Genomic DNA, 22,887 nt, shown 5'->3' with positions numbered 1-22,887 from the left:
TTACAACAGCCAGATTAAATGAATCCAAACCATCATTATGTTATCAGGACACGTGAGCATCGTTCATTCTCTTTTAGTGACAGTGACAGCCGCAGTAAGTCTCTGATGGGAGGTGGGGGCTCTGCAGGAGCCCCTCAGATGTAAGATGGATGTACTTGTTAGCAAAGGTGAGTGAAGGAGGTCACGGCTCGACTGGTCAGCGAGCGAAGCAGCAGGGAGTAAGGGCGCAACAACAAAGGAACGGAAAGGAAAGCGTTCGCTTTTACGGAGCGTAGCTAAGGCGACGCGAGTGTGCTCCAGTCAAACGCTTAAATCAGTCCCACGACGTGTTTTCCCAAATATCCTGGCCTAATAATTTTGTCATAATGGGCTTTCCTTCCTGCTCTGCTTTGCAAAAATCTTATAAGTAGTCCAAATTTTGTGCCATCAATCACGTTGATTAAATCTCTGAAATGAGCCTATTCATTAATCTGCCAGTGGAGTCGTTTCAGAGGATGAATTAGTATTTCTAGAAGCATTACTTTGGCTACTGGTGAAGTTTCTGCCGCGACTAATCCCACTCCTCCACCCCCCTGGAGAAAGAGGAAAGATGAAGCCTCATTTGGCAAATAGGTAAACATCGCCCAAAGGCAGGTAGGAATATACCTTACAGGATAAAAAAAAAAAAGAGGGAGAAAGAAAGGGGGAGAAATCCTTTGATTCTGAGTTGGAGGAAAAAAATAAATTTACTCCAGTTGCCGTTGACTTTGGACCGGTGAACATTAAAGCAGGAGCCGGGGCTAATAAGAGCCAGCCTGGGCGACAGGGAGACCCGGTGGAGGTGTGTCTGACTCCCAGCTCCAAGGCTAATAGATTTCAGCTCCCTCAGTGTCCCAATTAGCTGGTATGTAAGCTAGGTTCATGTATTCATGTGTGGCTTTAAGTGTGTGAACACGTGTTTACAGTACATCTGTACATGCATGTTTTTTTGTAAGCAATGTAGGAGTAAAAAATAAGCATCCATGTTTTTGTCAGACATTTCCGTTTGTTAAAATCCAGAGTTTAGCCTGATCCAAGACCAAAAGGAACCAATTTACTCAGCACCGATCAACAGTAACACATGGCGACACAAATGCACAACAAACAGATAAAGCTGTCCACTTTTATAGCAGCTTTTAGCACTTTTTAAGGAAGAGCATTACAAAGAAAATAGAGAGTGCACTTTTAACCCTGACCCTGAGTGAGGACGAACAGGCAGAGACTTACCTGTAATAAACCCCCCCCACAGCTCCTCCACGTGACCATAAATCACGCTGCACGCCTTCAAAGTATCAGATATCGACTCATACGGCAGAACTCTCCCCCAAATTTCCTTCACCCTGTTCTGGTGGTGGCGCGGCCTCCAGAGTGCAACCAGCTCACGTTTTAAACGGCACGCCTCGCAATTTATTTACCAAGAAACTGCCGCCGTAAATGACAGAAGAGGCAGTAGAATTTACTGACAAGCATTGGGCAGGGGGTCTCAGTATGAAGTCAGAGGTCTCGGCTGGGCCTGTGAAGGACTATAAAGCTTTAGTGGAAGCCCACGACCTGTTTATGGCCGGCTGGGATGCTGGGGTGTGAGGCTTCTGATCAGCAAAGGACTGCTGCCGCCGACAGGTAACGCACAACAGGAGAGACGCACAATGCAGCAAAGTGGTGGAAGCTTTGTTCTTAGGTAGAGTAGTAAATTACAAATATAAAAACATGGAGCTGCTCCTTTTACTAGTTGTTACACAAACTGGTTGTTTGATGTAAAGGTAAGTATTTAATAAAATACAGTAATCCCTCGCCTTTTCGCGCTTCAAGATGCACGACTTCACTGCATCGCGGATTTTTAGTAGGTCGTCACATGATACCGTACGCGCATACTATTGGCTGACAGCATCTGGAAGTGCGCTGCGTTCCAAAGACTCATGGAACGCAGCGTACTTCCGTGAAACACAAAAGTGCTTTAAATAGTCGAAGGTAATACAGATCGAAGGTGGTTTAATATCAGTATGGGGAGGATTCATGAACTTTTAAATTACAGTAGATAATAAAATAAATAGTTGTCGCTACATTGCAAAATTTTGTTTTTTGTGGGTGGTCCTGGAACGCATTAACAACAAGTAAAGAGGGATTACTTTAAATAAATATGTAAATCCTTTAATAATCCCTGTAGAGAAATGCATTTATCGATGTTTTCTATCTGTTCTTGACCAATCGCAAGATAGAAAACATCTATCTTGTGATAGGTGTCAGCTCCACCACAGCCCCACCCATTTAAAAAACGTAATTGACGTCTATGGACTTAAATAGCAACTAGTGACATAAAAAGCAGTTTCAATCCTGCAGCAGTGACACCTGAGCTGTTTTTTGTTGGTCAACGGTTCCATCACTTCTCCGCAGCTCCAGATAGCGATGCCAACAATGCTGGCCACGCCCCCTTAACACCAACAGATGAACAGATTAAAACAAGATCATCTGATACTTAAACAACGTTGGCGCTGGATATCACAGTGTCAACCGCTTTGGTTTGAGAAGTACAAGTGACTCACTGCTTTTTGCTGCAGGAATCTGTTAGCATTGTAATGGGATGAGGAATTCATTTCCCAACCCATGTAGACTCGGTCTGACCTGCTGACTTGGTAGAAAAATAGCTGGTATGTGAGAAGAACCCAAGAACCCACCAAGAACATTCCAGGCAGATGTGGACTCTTTCCCGTAAGAATCCAAACTGTAAGAGAAACCTGAATTGTGACTTTTTTTGGGGTCAAACGGGCGACTTACCTCGTCTTCACGACATCGAGGGGGTGCATCAAGCAGATCTCCACCAGACCTAGAAAGTAAAAACAGTCAGCGTGAGTCACAGGCATAACAATCAGGCACAAAGCAGAGGCAGTAAACAGTCACCGGGTCCAGCGTCTCTGATTCTGATTCACTGATTGTTTCTGATTAACATCGTCAGTAAGAGAATATCTTTGTATTTGAAACTGCTGGATGAGTAAAAACAAAAGTGTTCTTTAGGAAATCTGAAGACCAACAACTGATGCTCATTTTACCAACTGTGAAAAGACTGACAATGCTCCTAAATACAGGTCAAAACCACAGTTCACACCCATGAACTTTAACATATTTTTTAAAATACCTGTGGACCAGACAGCGATGTAAATCTTTTTGTCTGTTGTGGCAGCTCACCTTCAAATAATCTGATAGGAAACCTGCCAGACGTCTAACAAGGGCAAAAGTCATCAGATGTCTCTTCACTGGTTTTTCTTCCTTCTGTTTTTCCAGGGTTGAACCAACTGAACTCAAGTCAAGCGACAGGCACTTCAGTCCTCCACCAGAACCTTATCATCACTCCGATTATCACCCCATCTAATTAAAACGCCGACTACACCAGGAGTTGTATGTGTTTTGTGGTTTGTGAATGAGTGACTGTAACACAAGTGCAAACCCAGCATTATCGACAGCTGAAGCATCAATGTAGTAGAGTGTGTTGGTTTCACACACACACGTTAACTATGTGCATCTGTGCTGGAAAGCCGCTGCTTTTGGCTGCGAGGCCTCCTGACTCAGTCTGGATTTTAACTCGTACTACATCCCTCTGCTTCCCTTGCAGACTGTGTACACAGCTGCTGTGCTGCACAGACTCGTTCTAATTTGCTCAATTAAACATATTGTCTATGAATGAATGCATCTTCTGGGGTTTTTTTCGGGGTAAGTAGTTAATAAGGGAAATACCACAGGAAAAATGTCTTTGCATATGAATTCCAGGAGCTAGAGTCCCACAATGGAGGTGACTGCGAAGTTAATGATGCAGCGCTAGAAGGTAAATAGAAACGAGCATTGGATGCATCGTTTTGTGGCCCAGCTATTAATGTGCATGGAAGTGCATGGGATCTTTCAGCAGGTAATCAGATTACAGGATGAAACCAAACCTGCTTGATCAGCCTGTGCAAACACGAAGATGCAGGGAAGTGACCGAACATGCTCCAACAGGATATGAAGTGGTGAGAGAGCAGAGAAATAACACTAACTCCTCCAAACAGAGGCCATCATCGGACACAGAAAGAAAAAACAGGGCATTGACTGATTTAAAAAGGCATAATCCAGTAAACCCGACTGGTGATTAATCTCCCAAAGTGTCCACACTTCCCCATAAACTATATTAGAACCTGAAAATTCAAGGTAGATGAATAAACTTCAGGTTGATTGAGCAGCAAAAAAACAAAAGCAGCTGAATCGGGACAGCGCCAGAAGATCATTAAATGTCATCACCTGGATCTAATCAGCTAAATCTAGATTATGATCCAGATCTGGATCCATGACATGTCATCAGATATAATGTCAAAAATGTCCCATCATAACACACATCCAGATACCAGAACCACCTGGAATTTTATCAACCTTGTTTCTGGGCCAAAAATCTATCAGACAAATAAACAAACACAGATGAGACTCTGACAGCGATCAGTTCAGTTCTCAGGCTGTCAGTTTTGCAGGGCATATGGTATCTCCAAGACGGCAGTTGCAGAAGGATTACATGATGACAAGTGTGAATGCAAAACCTTGTGGTGTTTGTTTAACGCCCTGCACACAAGAAACCACAAGAACAGCTGCTGATAGACGAGACAAGAGGCCGTTCAAGGAAGAATGAATCCTAAACTGACCTCGCTGTGTCTAGCAGGACAGCTCACTTCACAGTAAAGCTCCAAGGTTTTTACACGTTAAATCTTTGCACACTGTAATATAGATGAAATTTTGTTTTCACATCATTCCATCCTTTATATATGCCAGAATTCCTTTTGAAAATTTCCAATCACAAAAGGTCCTTTGTGCAAGATTTTCCGGTCCAGAGAGAATAAATGTGTCTCCTTTCAATCCAGGCGCCCCCCCCCCCCCTAAATAAAAAGCTGCAGAGGAGGGTGGAGCTGCTGACAGACCCACAAAAGGTTCAACCCGCCGCAGCAAAATGTTCTGATGTGCAGCAGGATAATCTGATCCATGTAATTCATTGGAGATAGTTTAGGATTTGCCTTCTGCAGAGGCCGGCAGCCACACACACATTTAACCTCCTCAGCAGCTCCCAGAGCATCACGCTCCTCTGCTCCAGCTGTCAGCACCTACTACTGTTTAATCACAGAGTGAGGCAGTGGTGAACCCACACTCACAGCGTTTCACACCATCGTGATGCACGACCAGAGAGAAGAGTGAATGTGAGCTACTGAGCCTGCAGACACCAGATGGGGTCGGACTGAGACAGAGAATTAGAGGATAAATGATCACTAACAGTTTACAAAGTTCTTAAAAACACAGGAAGTCTCTATCATGCAGCATTCGAAGGTATTTTACTGCGGTTAATCTTAGCTTAGCTTTGTCAAATAAGAGTCAGTACCTAAGAATTACCAAAAGCAAAATTATTCACAGGTCCCCTCCCATCCATACCAAACAGATCTAGTAGTTAAGACTAGTATAAGCTGAATAAATCAGTTAAATATTTAAAATTAATGTGTTTGTGGTGGATGCAAGACATCAAGAGGTTTAAACCGACATTGTTTTGTATTGATGTGGTGCAAGTAAACCCATTAGGATGTACGAATGCTAGCTAAGCATGCAGGATGTGTCTAAGATGCTAGGTAACATATTAGAGTGTGTAGCTGACATGCAGTCAACAAAGAAAATCCATCATCAGTGCCCAGATCATTATCAACAAGTTTCACTGTCGACAGAGTCATCAACAAAACGCCGTGGTCCATTGTGAGGAGGTGGGGTGATGTCACAGCGAGCTGTTGGGATAATGGCTGCATTCCATCACCTGGAGGTTCTTTGTTAATGAGACACAATCGTAGTGACAGAGGTTGTCATTCATCAGACTCACACTGCATCAGACACAAGTGCTAATGGCAGTCTGGAGCTCAGCCATTAAGACCAACAGCAACACCTCCACACTGCTTCAGACTCACATTGCACGACTGGATTGACTTACATGTTCTAATTTTAAACTTTTGTTTTTTACTGCACAATCCTCTCATTATTTAGGTTTAATTTGGTGTCTTTGCTGCAGATGCAATGAGTTTAGTGTTAAAAGCTGCTGAATCAGCCGGTTTGTTTCGAGGATGCGTCTCACTGGCTGTTTAAGCGATTCCACCACTCTGATGGTGAGACATTCCAGCTTGTCGATGAAGGAGAGTAAACGCCTCTCAGATTAGTATCTGAGTTGGTTTTGGCTTGAGTACGCACAAGGTACACTCCCACGCAAAAAAACCAACAAAAAAAAAGGTAGAGAAACAATAGTGCACCAGGAAGCAATTGCACAACGGGTGCAGGTGTCATCCATCATGCCGAGACTCATACTGACTGACTGACTGTAATTCCCAGCAGCCACAGGGAGAAGGTCGCCACCACAGGAAGCGCATTTAAACGGACTAATACATAAGAGACACGGCAACCGCTTGTTTCACACGCTTCCTTGACCCGCTAAATTATTGCTACACGCTACCTTCCTAAAGGAGTATTTCACCCAGAAATGACCAGCCATTATCTACTCCCCCCGCAAAAGTGAAGAATAATATGAAGATGGGAACTCGACTTCCAAAAATCAAAAAAATGCCATCCCAGACTAATTTTAAAAGATGTTATTAATACCATTTTAAAGATGAACTTTTCTCAGTAAGCTCAAAAGTAGAAAAAATTAGCAAACGCCACATCTATGGAGGGGAAGTTGTGCACAAGCTTGAACACATGCTGCTACACAACACCAATGAAAGCGCACAACTTCTCCATACATCACCGTTTAATTGGTAGCTAGCACAGAAAGCACTGCTGAAGCCAAATCCCTTCTAGCGGGACATGTGCTTGTGTAAGACTGTAAAAATGGTGTAAATAACATCTTTCTAAGGCTAAATGAGATCTCGGGGTTTGGGGAAACTGTGATTCTGACAGTCTTTATTATAGATGCATATGAACTTGCAGACAAGGTCAATGAGGTCTCTGCATATTTCAGTGTTTACTGATAGTCATGCACTTCCCTGAGACGGGATAGGGGCTGCTGGCGTTAGCGAAGAACAGTGATGTCCAACTCATTTTTGCCTGCAATAAAAGGGCCAGATGTAACTTACAAATGTAACTAAATGTAACTTAATGTAATGTAAAATAAATGTAACTACTTGATGTTAAATAGCTTTGAATTTCACTCTGACCTTTTATGCTCTCACGGGCCACGTAAAATGATTTGGAGGGCCACATTTGGCGCCCGGGCCTTGAGTTTGACACATGTGGCTTAGAGGCCACAAGAGGGATTCAAACTTTAAAAAGATTGTAAGTCGTTTTCCTAAAATTCAACTCGTCTGGAGACTGTGGTTGCACTGTGCGAGGTGCATGAATGTATATTTTACTGTAAAGCTAAACAAATGTTTGCTGAACTCACCTGATTTTTTTTAAACACGAGTGTCTGGAATAAATGAAAGAGATTGATTACACATGTTTCATCCTCAACAGAAAACTTTTGTGAAGAATGTGTTCCACAAATGAGCATACCACTAACTGTTTTAAAAACATGTTTCTACACACTACTTCTCTCGCTTCACTGGGAGCCAAGGCAGAAAATCGCGGCTCGTTTCGAGGTGTGTGACGAGACATAATGACAGAGCTTCACCTCTGGTTGTGACTTGAGCTCCTCCTGACTGAGCCTGCAATCTCATGCCTCCACGTCTTCCATTAATACTTTTCAAAACACATCAGATGTGGAATGCCAAACAGCCCTTGCCAGCGACCAGCAATATGTCATCGACGTAACGACGTTGACATGATATCCATCAGCAGACTGGCCCTGGCGCTCCGATACCGAGAGTCTGACTAATCTCAAGATCTTTTAACACGCAAAAAATTCAGGTGAAAAGGTGAACACAATGTCAGCCAGAGGCTGAGATTATTGAACCGTACAAACAACCCACAAATATACATTTTCATTGGACTGCCAAGTCCTGTGTCGGTTTCATTCAAAGCCTACGTGCCACTCCTCAAACATTAGCCTGCGTTGATTTAAGACACATTCAACCTCCATGCAAAACAATCAGAGCCTGCCTGACTGCATTTTTTATATAATACGTATTCTGTTAGTTTACTATAACACAAACCTAGAATGACAGATGACAGTAAATTCACGTTGTACCTGTTAGAAAACACTTGTGATTGGTCTAAACAAGACATGTCAGGGAAGTGAAGGGTGAAATAACATGAAGGAAGACGAGTAGCATACCGCCCGTCTGCAAAGGTGAGGCCAATAAACTACAGTTATTACCAGAGGAGACTAACTGTAGCACTGAAATACTGCCTTAGAGTAAAACGTGTTTTTAAAGCACAGATGGGGTAACAATTCAAACTGATCACATTAAAAGTGAAACCAATAGTAAAACATTTTCATACAGGAACATATAATCACCTCAAAGGGGTCTCATATATTACTGCTGAAGCTCAACCTCCCCAATGTGTTCTCAGCAAATACAAGAAAAAAGTATCTCCGAAAACAAACCGGAGGAGCTGATTATGTAGAAATTTACATATTTAACATATTGTCTCCAAACATCTGGAGCCAGAGAGCTATTAATCACAGATATCACCCATCAGGCTTCCTGTTAACTCCCCAAACGCTCCCTAATTCTGCACCAGAAAATCTCAAAGGGTGTTTAGAAAAACAAGTGGGGGTCATCTCCAATGACAGCGGGGGAGGAAGCATCCCAAAATGCAATCGGTGCAGCGGCTACTGCTACATCGGTTCATTTCACCCCAGAGGAGGCTGATTACTTACAAACATCATGTCTCCAGTGAGTTCTGGTCCAACCAAGAGTCTGTTTTTTAACACACACTGTTCTGTTACAATCCTAGATTAAATTTTTACTTCTTGGCTCTCAATAAATTTTTCCAGGAATTTATTTTTTGGATAATCCTGCTGATATGCTTGCTGCCTAACCAACAGGGACCAGGGAACATCACCTCCATGTCTGATCAATCATCAGATATAATCATCTACAAACAGGAAATAATCATCTACAACACATAAGTAAAAGTCTCCAAGAGACCTTTGGATGGAGACTGAACCCAAACTATTCCTGATGCTCTGTTGCATCATTTTATGGAGGTATCTTGTTCTGATGGTTTTTATTGGATATATTCTTTCCAAAACATGTTCCGAGCTGGTTCCTTATAATGAGGATGTACATCCTGTTGACAGGTCAGCGGTTGAGTTGGAATGAATCAAGGAAGAAAAAGAGCGAAGGAGGAGCAGAGTCATTCTTCACCTGATGCTTTTACCTTTTTTTTCCACAGTTGGTCGACACCCTCTGAAATCAAATAGGGCTTTATTTATTTATCTGATTCTCTTCATAACAGAAGACAAAGCTGCATTAATCCTACCATGACTAAATATCCCTGTTGTAAATATTTGATGTGCTACTTCTAGTTTAGATTTATAGCAGAAGTCATGAGTCATGGTGTATTTTTCCTCTGTATCAAGTCCGTCACCGTCTGTCAAACTTCAGATGAACTCGGAGATACTGGCGGTATGTGTGTGTGTGAGGTGAGCATGGTGTGTGTGTGTGTGTGTGTGTGTGTGTGTGTGTGTGTGTGTGTGTGTGTGTGTGTGTGTGTGTGCGCGCGCGCCAGGTGCTGAACTGATAATGACTCCAACAGTATCAATGTCTTCTTGTCACCTGTGGTCACATTTTTCCTCCATCCCGATGCAAATAAACGATTCGCTGCAGCGGAAGCTGGCGACACGAGGAGAAGAAACGAGGACTGAATGGATGCAAAGCCGGGTGTAACTGATATCAGAGGGGAAGTGCTTCATCCCAGCCCGGGAATCGGATTCTAAACAAATGGTATTCTGCGGGGGCTCCTGCCACCGTCTGAGTAAACTGTGATCCTGTAACAGCTGACGGAGACGAACGAGCCGACATGCAGCTACAAACCCTCCAGGACGTTTTAATAAGAGGCTAAGTTGCTTATAAACCACTGGTTTCCAAACTTGGGGCGCATAACTCTAAGAGGCCACAAGAAGAAAATTTGCTGTGTAATTTTCTTTCAGCTTTAAAATCTTCTTCTTCTTCTCCTCCTTTATAAATGTCTTGAAGTGACCTGGTGAGATACATGTTCTCACTTGTCAAATGTAGCTGTAGGTCAGCGGTTCAATGTGCGACTCTTCCTTAGCATTGTGTTAAAAAAACCTGATTATATTAAGTCATTCCAACCTTTCCTAATGCATTAAGCCTATTCTGTGAGAAGTCAAAAGTCACAAACTAAGAGCAGCTCTGCACTAAAGCGGCAGCACTCCAACAAACACAAAAGAACCTAACTGACTATTAAAGGCTTTTGTTATCTGCATTAGTGTACTCATGATACTGTCATTATATTGGGTGTGTGTCTGACAGGACAATAAAACTAATAAACTGACCATAAATCACATAAATCCATTATTCGGCAGCTGAATTTCATTTAATTTCATTTAGTTTAATTAAGAAAATTCTAATAAAAATAAAACAGCAGATGAACTTCCTGTCAGTTGACACCAAAACCCTAATCTGATGAAGATAATAAAGTAAAATATTAATTACTTTTGTTTAAACAGGAGCCTCAGCTTTGGTATCCTCCACAGAGAATTTAGAGAGGAAACACAAACAAAACTGAACTCTTCACCTTTATAATCGCAGATTAAACAGCTTTAAAGTCTTGTTTGCTTTTCTCCACACTTCATTAAAAAATTTATCAAACAGGAGGTGAAAATATGACAAGTCATAAACACTCTATTCATCAAGACAACAATTACATATGGGCTGGGCTGGTGTGTGTGTGTGTGTGTGTGTGTGTGTGTGTGTGTGTGTGTGTGTGTGTGTGTGTGTGTGTGTGTGTGTGTGTGTGTGTGTGTGTGTGTGTGTGTGTGTGTGTGTGTGTGTGTGTGTGTGTGTGTGTGTAAAAGCTATTTCGGTCATAAATATCATCTTGTGGTTATTGTTGGTCCTGTCCCCACACGTTCAGTAATTCCACCACTGTCTGGAATCATCTCCACACTGGAGGCCACAACTTCTGACCTTCTGTTGTTTAAAGTTCACGTAAACTTTAAAAGTATTTGTTTTGATTTCAAATCTATTGTGTAACTGCTGTCTAAATGATCAATGAACTTTCAGCTAAAAGAAGAACACAGATCCTGAAGGCAGGCGGTGACACAAAAAAAGCAAACAGGAGTAGCGAGCTACGGCATTGACGTGTAGCTTGGTAACCATGGTAACAGCTAACAGGCGTCAACATCTGATCCAAGCAGAACTTTATTGTAAATTATCCAGAAGATCCCAAATTTGTATGAAAAAAAATATTATGTCCTGATGTTCCTGTTGGCACAACGCAGCTAACGCTAAGTCGAGTGCACGCTAACACTTTTAGCACCATTGTGCGTCACTGCTGAGTGATATGAAGCAGAATAGTAACTGGGCACTGAGTGGACGTCCCACCACCATCATCACCCTCACCACCATGTCTCCACATCACTAAACCACCACCACCATCCTGACACGCCCACCCGGTCTCCAACCAATGCACCTTGTGCAAACAGAGATTCCCCCCCCTGTCATCCCCACCCCCAGAGGGCAGCGCCGTGTCGTTACTGTCACCTAGTGGACGCAAACAGAGATTGATTAATGCGCTGAGGTGAGGGCGCGATGGAAAGCACATGTGGTAACCACACCGAGGGAGAAGGAAAGCAGCTGCAGCGTTCCATTCAGCACAGCAGAGAAAATGCAAATGAGTCAAGTCAAACAGAAAGAGTCTGAATCAGAGCTGACCACTGAGTCACAGCTCTCTGTGGAAGCTCACCTGAGCCCATAAAAGCTGATAATAGAGCCAATAATTGAGAGGGAACAGCAATAATGGAGCTTTAGTGAGGCAGTAAATTCTTTAATTAGTTGTTAACACCCTGTGTCTATAGCTGGAGCTTCACCCGCTGCTTGGTGCTGTCTAACGGCTGGATGGACATCCAGACTTAAAAAAAAAGAGAAGAGATCACCTTCACTGTTCAGCACCTGCATGTCGTAACAGAGAACCGCTGGGAGGCATTTAGATAAGTCTGCAGTCCCGGGGTTAAAAATACATACAGTCGAGACCTTCTGGAAAGCAATTCCTTTTTGTTGGCTGACATTCGGGGTAGGGATGGTCTCCAAACACACAAGCTCTGCAGCGCTGCAAGGTAGATAAACACAAATGATGCACGGTCTGAAAAACCAGTGGACATTCCTGAGGAGTGAAATCTTCCAGTGGTGGGAATGATGCAGCAGAGGAGAGAGTGAATAATCTGACAGGGTGGTCCGGGGGGGTGGTGGATGACAGGCTGGTGAGCAGCAGCGAGAAGAAAAAGTGCTCTCATGGTTCAGTCCTGTCCTATAAGCCAGGAGGGTTAAAGGCAGGAAGCCATTACCAAATGTGAAAATACACTCAGCCAGCATTGCTTTAACACCAAAAAGTGTTCATACGCCCGAAAAAGTAGGACGAGTGGATGCAAACATAACTCCATCGTCCCCTTTAAGTGAAAGACGGGGGACAAGTTAAGACGTTACGCAGCTTCATGTGTTATTAGGCTGCAGCTCCAGACATTGCATAACACTCGCTCCAAATGCACGGCGGCGGTTTGAGCCTGATGAGCAGCCATGATTACTGGTTGCGTACGACGGCAGTTTGATGTAGTAATTATCCAATCAGCAGCGGAGCTTTGTGTTATGAAGATGATTTATTAGTATGATTTGAATCCTGGTGAATAATCGCAGCAGACAGCTGTCTGTGTTCTCTCACGTCTGCCAAAACAAACATATATCACAATAAATCATAACGTGGCCTCATCTTCCTTCTTCCTGTAATGTCTCTGAAATCTCTAATAAACAAACACTTCAACAAGTGCTGGGATGTCATTCGTACCTCTGCTCCACTGGTTGGATGGAGCCCCACCAGAACAAAATCACTTTCATCTGGAGATGCTTCTAAAACCATTGGAGATGACGCTAAACTCCATTATCTCAGTGGGTAGCGGCATGTTTTCGTCTGCACAGCAACTAAATAATGATTTTGATCTTGCAGATCTGGATTATTATCTGGATCTGCACCACACAGGCATCAACATCAAGAACATATGGGATTAAAACTTCCTACGTATAGATTATTTCAGAAGAACTATTTAGACAATTGGAAAATAACTTTAAGGAATTAACTTGTTAACATCATTAGTTGTTACAGATAAATCTCAGGCTATCAAACTCTACAACTTTTCGGTATATTTAGTCTTTGATCAGGCGTTTCCTCAGGTGAGACATATTTCTAGTCATCTGTGGTTGGTTTTCAAATGAAGTCTCTCTTTCTCTTTTACTGATATTTGCCATAATGAGAAGTTAAAATGGTGAAATGCTGTGGTTGTTGGTCACCATTGATGGTTGGGTTGAGCCTCAAGGAGACCCTTAAAATGATAATGTAAAGACTGAGTGGCCGATGACTAGAATTCACTCCCAACTCTATGGTTTACTAGTTTATAAAGTAATTAAACGGCTTTAAACTCCCCAAAACCCACTCTTTTCATTTACTCATCAGGTGTTTCCAAATGATGTAATGTTGGGGTTTTTGAGCTTTTGCTTTAGGGATGACTTTTCATCTTTTTTCTCTAACTGTAATCCTGTGATGACAGTTTGGAGCCGTTTCAGCTCTTCTGACCGGCAGCAGGATGAAAGCGACCACCGCATCAGCTCACGGTTCACTTGGAGTTTGTCCAGCGAGGAGATCTTGACCCCCTCAATTACAGGATAATGGAGCTGTTTCTTTTGCGTGTCGCTGAATTTCATTAACAATTTTGCATCCCCCACATGTGAAAAGGAATCGTCGTAGCTTTGAATTCCTTTGTGTTCCAGAGCTTCTTATGCATTCAGAGTTCACCTCCTAAGTGCAGATGAGTGTGTCTGTATTTGAAGTTTGCTTCCTTCCGCGCCACAAAAAAGCAAGAAACTGGAGAAGCAAGGCCATAATCTGACGCCATCAGGAGACAAAACGTGGATCCGCTCCATTGACGGTGAATCGAAGACTTATGGACGCAAAGAATGCTTGCTTGACCTTTCATTGGAAACTGAGTCAGACCAGAAAGTCGGCCTGTCTTTCAGCCTCAGTGGAGCATCTCCAGGGTTTGTCTCCTAAATGACGGCAGTGAGAGAGACTTTCTTTCATTTCCAGCCAGAGACACATGTGGTCATGTGTCTAAACTGTCTAAAACTGCAAGAAAAACAACGTATTTACTCCTGGACTTCCTTCCTTCTTTACCACATTTGTGTCTAGTCTTTAATACTAAGAATTAACATCCACAAATGAGGACAGCGCTCCAGCCAATACCTCAATTATTCACATCAACCGTTAAGAATGTGGGAACAAATCAAATCACGACAAAATAGAAGAAACAATGAGAAAACAAATCAATGCAGCTCATACCCTCATTTCAACCAACACTTTTCAACTTAGTTGGAACCCAACCGTACAGCAGATGGTAAAGGAGGCCCTCGTTTCTCTAAACTCTATTTTTGTTTGAGTTTTGGATGAAAATGCATCTTATTTAAAAGGGAACCAACAGAGAACAAAACATTACAAAGAGAACAGAAACTTATAAGTCAGACCAAATGATGTCGTTTTTCACTTTTCAACAGGAATTATTTTCAGTCCAGTTCTATGTTGCTCGTTCTATAAATCTGATACAAACAAATATGCTTTCTGTGGTCAACTTCATCTGTCAATTCAGCTGACATCACCAGATTCTTGTGGAAAGGTGTTGAAATGTTGAGTCATAAATTTAAAGGAACATTTCTACATTCACATCAAATGGAAATCAAGTATTTTCATTTGGATTTTGTTAGGTAAAGGTTCATAAAAATAACAGATGACACCCTGGCTGCGAATGAGCGCCACGTGTGAGGGCTTGGGACGGGTTCTAACGGGTTCTGAAAGGACTTGTCGGTCTGCTTACGTTGGGCGTCGGAACGGGAGCGAGGCGCTGAGCTTTGCTATGACAGATGCAGACGTTGAACTCTTGACATCGGCTCGACCAAGGCTATGTTATGTTCAACATGTGTGTGTCCGTTACCATCTCTGGTTTCCAGGGCCGGACCGAGCCATGTGTGTGTGTGTGTGTGTGTGTGAGATGAGAGGAGCAGCAGGATCTGCAGCTATCTGGGAGGTTGAACGTAACAACACACTGGGGACGCATTAGCTTCCTGTCCGTCAGGAAGACTCTGATTTACAGCCGTGCTGACCAGCGAGCCAACCTCCACCCAAAGCAAACACGCAGGAAAACACCACCATCTCTGTGTGGCGGCAGCTGGCAGCTAACGCACACACACACACACACACACACACACACACACACACACACACACACACACACACATACAAAACCTCCGTTTTACCTCACGAAGGAAGCATGGAGAGACAAGCTTGAAATTACGATTAAGTCCGTTTTGGTGGGACTTGTTTCGGGCCACCGACCCAGAGTCCAGGACAGAAGCCTGAAACAAGATGTCACCCCCAAACACAACAACGATTAATCACACTGCAAATTATAAGCACCTGTATGAACGCTGAGGCAGCGTCTGATTCATCCAGACAGCCCCCCCACTCCACCCTCATCGCCACCCCCCAAAAGAAAGAAATAACTCCGACACAAAAGGCTGTTTTGACTTAGACCTCTCACCAAATGATCGATTGAGTAGTTCTGCAGGAGACGTGACACAGATCAATTATAAACCTGGTGATTCATCCACTCAGGTGAGATGTCTATATTTATGGAAAAACAAAAATGTGTTTTTCCTCATCCGTCATCAGACCATGAAGGATGAGTAGGAAGTGAAAGATTTAAATTATTCTACATTTATCAGATAATTTATCTGGTTAATTCAGATATAGGTATAATATTACCGTGATGAAATATTCAACCTCATTGAGAGACCAGAACATTTTATCCACATGAGGAATGAAGTGAATTAAAAGTTTAAAGGTCAAATCATCCAGATTAACTCCTCATGTGTTGCTTTAGTCATAAGAGGCTTTTTCGATTAGAAGGTTGTAAACGACTAAAATACACAATCTGATTGAACACAGCCAGTGTGTGTGTCTGTGTGTGTGTCTGTTGGGTCACACTCTTTTGCAGAGTCTGTAAATGTGACATTATTAAATCATTTTAACTGCATGTTTTTTTGTTTTTGTTGTTTATTTTATTTCAGCTATCTGACTGGTTGCTACAGAGCTGTGTTGTGTTCTGTTGTGGGCGGGGCTTGAGGTTTCCCACTCTATATATATATATATACACACACACACACACACACACACTGTATACTGTATATATACATGAAACTTTAAAAACCGTCTGGCTTTAAAGGGTTTAATGTAAATGCAGTTTTCAAACTAAATATAACAGCATAAAGTCAAGTTCTTGTTTCACTCATCTCCAGCCTGAAGTGACTTTTGGGGTGGGGGACTGTGGCCCCTCTGTGGAAAATCACCTGAATTCATTATGCTAACGAGCTAGCCCTGCTGATAGGCACGCAGGCTGATGTGAGGAAATGTGAGTTTGATTAATGTGGGCAAAATTGAGCTGTGCAGACCGCTCCCCAGCCCCAGTTAAAGGAGTCGCCTGCCATCAGGCTCAAACGGCTGCAGAGCGACTTCTCCAACCCGCCGACACCTCACAGCAACCCCACTGCAGACAGAACCGGAGCGGCCCCCGCCTGGAACTGCATAAATATTGCTGGCACACACACGGCAAATGAAAACCATATTCCTGATAGCTCAAACAAAGAGGGGAGATGTGCTTTGTGTTTGTGCATAAACTCCAAATAGGCCTGGTCGCTGTCTGCGAGTTCCTTTAAAGCAGCCAGACCACAGCAGGACCAGCTGGGCCTCTCGCTCCAGCGCCGGCCCCCGGGAGACGGGACATCCCACGCTTCCATCCAAAAGAAGCAAAACCGCCCAAACCCAGGGGAGTGTGGCCCACCGGTGCACATGAAGAAGGCATAGAGGTAACAGGGGAGAGGTAACAGGGGAGGAAGCGGAGAGCTAACAGAACCCCCCCCAGGTACCTGCCTTACAGTCGCCTCTCTCCAAATGTTTACTTTGGACCAGACTGGCAGCCAACTGGTTGCAATTGACCCTCGAGCAGGACGAGTTAGAGAGCGAACATGAGACTTTTCCTTCTGGGAAAAAAGATGGAGGGAAGCCACACACACACACACACACACACACACACACACACACACACACACACACGGAAAACAAACACAAAGACACTCAAATAAAAATAGACGCACTTAGAGAAGAATCTGTCGTGTTTTTGGACTGAAGTGAAAATCTGACCGACTCTGGAGACAAGCCAGAAGTCAAACCTCCACCAGCACACCTGCTGCAGGTGGGACGACTCAGACACGCCCACTCCCTCCTACCTGGACTCGGAACTTTCATCTGCCATCCTGAGAGGCTGCTCATCTTCCCCACTGTGAGTTCTGCCATCCTTTAGCCAACAAATATTACCTCCTGCATCTTTTTCTTTTTCGTCAAACCTCAATGGAAAATTTACATCATGGAAAGATGTAAAGGAGAATTCATGAAAAGACAAAAGTATCCTGATGCACTGAGATGACTGCTGTAAGAAATGCTGAGATGGCATTATCTCCTTGCTCAAAGATCAAGGTTGCTTTGGATTTGGATGCGCTGGAGGATGGGGGGGCAGGCAAGACACCCGCTGGCCTCACAGACTAAATAAAACCTCTTAATCCTCATAAACTGCTCCATGTGAGTGTTGCGTCCCTAACTCACCAAAGGGAATGGAACTCATTTTGAGGGTAAAACATTACCAGGATTCTGCTCCCATAATGGGCCCCGTGTTCTGCTGAGGCCCCCGCTCCGAAGCGAACCCTCAATCTCCTCAAAAATATTGATGACAGAATGATGAAAAATGCTCCGGAAAATGCAAATGAAGATGGAGGAGGGGAGGGGGTGGCTGGATGAAATGATGGCAGTGTGTGGGTGAGTGTGTGTGTGTGTGTGTGTGTGTGTGTGTGTGTGTGTGTGGGTGAGTGTGTGTGTGTGTGTGTGTGTGTTTGGAGAGGGGACGATGAAAAGAGTGTGTAAAAATACAGCACAGCTGATGTGATTCGTCGATACACACCTCCCGTCAGCGGCTGTGTTGCTGCTCTCACCTGAGCGGTGTTAGCGGTGTTAGCTTAGCGCCAGGAAACAAGGAGGGGGAGGGGAGGGAGAAGTTTTCACTCCAGGCCACTCATTTGTCACAATTGCCACAGAATGCACAAACACAAATTACTGAATTAGAACTGCGGATGTGTGTGTGTGCTGCCTCGGCTGCGCTGGGACCTGTCATAACAGCGGCGGGTGTCTGGTGGTGGTCTGACTGGGACCCCTGTGTGAGCCCTCAGAGGTGTGTGTGTTTCTGTCGACACGCCCAGCAGAAACGGACTTCATGTGGTGATTCTATAACCATCGAAAGCTGTCGACGTCTCGATGCAAATGAAAGAAGCTGATTTAACATGATTTAAATACTTCATTGTCGGCTAAATGTGACCAAAGAAACGTCTGTAGTGGTAAAAATGATACACATCCTGCAGGTCTACAGCTGAAAACAGCATTATTTCAGCATTGATAGATGAAATTGATCCGTTCCACATTTGTTAATTCCTCTAAGTTTCATTTAATTATTTTAATATTACAGTAAAGATCTTCCTTTTTTGTGTCTGAACCTCACCAGAATTAAAGAACGGTATTCTCATTCAAGCGTGGCTTCCTTTTGAGTGTGCAGTACATGTGTAATGGTTTTAGTGTAGAATACAGCTTATAAAGCCTGTAAATAATTCATTTTCAAATTTATATCAATTTGGGAAATGAGCTTTTGGAGACTTGATAAAATCAAACGAGCTGTTAGAAGATTTTTTTAATGGCTAATAATAACTTTAGTCGTTCAGTTGACTCCAACAGGAGGTGAAAATATTGAGTGACTGATCATATTTAGATTTATTGATGGTAAGGTGAGGTGCAGCAGTAATTTCAGTATCACTAAAATTTATTTCTGACAGCAATCGTCTCCATAGCAGCCACATTAAGGCCTGGCATCCTAAAGACTAATGCTGACTTACGCTACTCAGGACAAATGGCATCTGCAATCGAGCACAAACATGCTCACAGCTGTGTGTGTGTGTGTGTGTGTGTGTGTGTGTGTGTGTGTGTGTGTGTGTGTGTGTGTGTGTGCGTGTGTTTGTCTGACTCACTCTGTGTGTGTTGAGGTGAACCACACAGGTACGGTGGGCCAGACATAGGAAACGTATTAACCTGGACCGCCGTTTACTCTCCTGACCACACTGCATCCCACAGGGACAGGAGAAAAAGCTCCAGCCACACACATACTCACACACAGACACACACACAGACACACACACAGACCCGCCAGCATATGCACACACATAAAAATCAGATATATCATAAACTGGAAGTATGCACAACAGGCTCACAAAATGTTGACAGTCACATTCAGACATGTCGTTCTCTCTCTCTCTCTCTCTCTCTCTCTCTCACAGACACACACACACGCACGCACATACAGACACTCTCACAGACACAGAGGAATCGGTGTGTGTGTGCGACTACACACTATCCATTAACACCTACATAAAACACCTACAGGCACCCGTACTCCATTAGAGGTCAGCACCCGCTCCTCAATTTCATGGCCCATGTATGAGGGCAGCAAAGGTGAGTGTGATGACAGGATATATACACACACACACACACACACACACACACACACACACACACACACACACACACACACACACACACACACACACACACACACACACACACACACACACACACTGGATCAAGAATATTAAAAAAATCACAGAAAAAAAGAATATATTTTAATTGTGACAATGATAAGCAACAACATAAATTATATAAATACGTATATATATTTATATATTTATTTATAAAAATAACATTTTATATTATGGGTATATAAGATGTGTTACAATACAAATAGTTTATAATTGGCATCTATATTTTGGCATCATAATTAATAATTCATAATATATATATTACATTTATAATCTATAACACATATTATACATGAATTACAATATATTATACATTAATTACACAACACACATAAAATGTATCATATCAATTTAAAAATCATCTTAAGATATCTGATATTTAAAACTGTCATTCAATTTTTACAAAATATTATTTTCCACTTTCAAATAGTATGAATTTCATAACTTTCCATAAATATTAAAAATTATTTTAATGTTAACCCTTTAGATGCCTATTTAATTAAAATCCTTTTTATGAATAAAACCTATTTACTGTATTAAATACATGCAGTAAATAACAAATGAATATTTTTTTTATCAACACTCTAAGATGAGTTTTACAACAGTTTTATAGATATTGTGCTTTATAAATAAAGTGGACTGAATGTTTACAGATTTTAGATAAAAATAGGATGAGTTGTGAATTTAATTCTATGTTAATGATGCACGTCGTTCTAAATGTACTGATTGTTATTCTATTCTTTTCCACTCTGCTCTGTATTTTCTCCTTTCAATCCAGCCCCTCTCAGAGGTATTGAGTTATTCTGGTCTATCAGACCCCCCCGCCCCCCCCGTCGCCTCTCCGACAGGAACTACGTCTCTTCCATGGCTGGGAGGTTGTAATTTGTTACAGGCGGAGGGAAAGCAGAGAGGTCTCCCTCTTATCTGGACTGGGGATCGCCAGCACAATCATATCAGAGGGAAGGCAACGTGTTTAAATATAGCCGTAATTACAGCAATCATTTCTTGCTGTCTCTTCGACCCCCCCCACCCCACCAGCCCCACTCCAGCTTCAGCCCCACCCTGGCTTCCCCCTAACTTTCCCTGGACACCCACTCCCCCCCCCCGGCTTTTGGGAACGGCCTCCCTCTTCCCTGCGTTTCCTCCTGCAGTATCCAGTTAATCCGGGCTGGGGGGGTGGGCTCGGGGGCTGACAGTTGCATGACAAGGAATGTTTCCCTTTGTAAGAGCCTACTTCCCCCTCGCTCAGTTTTAGTCTAATTGAAATGTTTCCTATTGAGCTCAATCAAGGGGCCAATTACCTAATTATTCGCTTATGCCTGACTCGACCCGGTGGGGAGACGGAGACCAGGAGGAGGAGGAGGAGGAGAAGAAGGAACACTGAGGTGAGGAGGAAGGAGAGTTTATGCTGCAACAAAACAATCATAAAAATATAACAAATAGAAATAAAAGTTCTGCTTTCTCAGGGTAGAAACTTCTGCTTGTGTATGGATTTTAGAGCTTTTGTTGTTCATTAGATTTAGTTGAACTTTTGTGGCCAAACACACAACATTACAAGGTTTTATTGCATTTAAATATTAATTGCATTTCATGATTGTAGAATTTTATTTATTTTGGCTTTATTTCATCTGATGACCTTTTTCATATGTTGTAATGTTGTAATGTAATGCTATAATGTTAAATTACAGCAAAGAAATGCCAATAATCCAGTTTCACTTACCAAAAATATGATTTTTGGTAAATCAAAACACACACACGCATGAATGCACACGCACACACACATAAAATCTTGAGTTCAGAGGTTTCCTGATTTAAAATGACGTTATTTTGATATATTGCTGCCTATATGAGAAACTACTCGGGCTAATTTGGACCAGAGACAAGTAAAACTTCATGAAAAATTTGATTTTTAGACTGAATAAGTTCATTTTTGCAGCTGACAGAGGAACCAACTGGTTCTCTGAGAAAGCACCAGGTTTTATGAGCTCATATTATCAAAGAGAGGAGCGAGAGAGGGGGTAGAGGTGGTGGTGGTGGGGGGGACGAGAGGGAGACATTAAAGGAGCTGGAATGTTTTGTCCCGGCTCAGCCGGCCTCCAACACATTTAATAATGAGACAGGTAATAAAACACACTGGCCCACGCACACACACACACACACACACACACACACACACACACACACACACACACACACACACACACACACACACACACACAAACACACACACACACACTCATACACACACATGTACAGTATATATCTACGTTATAAATATATATCACAGCTAATGGGAGGACATGTTTTCATACATTTTCTTCCAGGCCTTCCTGACATTAAAACAGATTGCCTATGTCACGTCCTGGACCATAATAAACAACATTTTATAGCTCATTTGAAAATGGAGTAGGTTAAAAAGCAATCAGTACATCGTTAAAAGAATCCATCTTCTGCAAAGCAAAGCTTTGCTCCTGAATCATTTACTTCAGCTCTGTGAATGATGGCGTAAATATCACTACCTGCGTGCCCTCTCTGTCCTCCTCCTCTCTCATCTCTGGAGGCCCGCCTCCGTCCGCGGGTTCAACAAGTGTTGGCCGGGCGCGCTCTTAAATCAATCATTTAAATATATGGATAAATCAGCGAGCCGTCTGGGTTTAAGCACACATGCCGTAGCTTAATTCACCCGAGCAAACCGGCGCTGCGGCCATATTTCAGCCAACATGTGCAGCGCTGTTGTCTAAACAAGCGCTGCGAGGCCGGCCGCAGAGGAGGGTCCTGGCTGCAGGTCGTGGAAAGCAGCTAGAATACACACACACGCACACACACACACAAACACACACACACAAACACATGTAGGAGCGAAGGCCCCGGTTTGAGGTCATGGAAAGCCGTTATAATGCCGCCTTTCACCAGGAGAAAATGAGAGGAGCAGCGGATCAGACAGAAGCTGCTTCCCTCTGACATATGAGCACAAGTTAAAACCTGGAGCGCA

General features: G+C 43.0%; 1 protein-coding gene across 1 annotated transcript in view; it reads right to left on the bottom strand.

Moving 5' to 3' along the window:
• The window catches only part of slc25a21 (solute carrier family 25 member 21), an 85,544-nt gene that overhangs the window by 24,453 nt on the left and 38,204 nt on the right, over positions 1-22,887 (bottom strand). The window contains exon 3 of the mRNA XM_068338791.1: positions 2,791-2,839. Within this exon, the coding sequence (XP_068194892.1) occupies positions 2,791-2,839 (49 nt within the window). The remainder of the gene's footprint in view (positions 1-2,790; positions 2,840-22,887) is intronic.

Source organism: Antennarius striatus, chromosome 17 (assembly GCF_040054535.1).
Source record: "Antennarius striatus isolate MH-2024 chromosome 17, ASM4005453v1, whole genome shotgun sequence".
Taxonomy (NCBI): domain Eukaryota; kingdom Metazoa; phylum Chordata; class Actinopteri; order Lophiiformes; family Antennariidae; genus Antennarius; species Antennarius striatus.
This window is presented reverse-complemented; position numbering and strand designations above follow the sequence as displayed.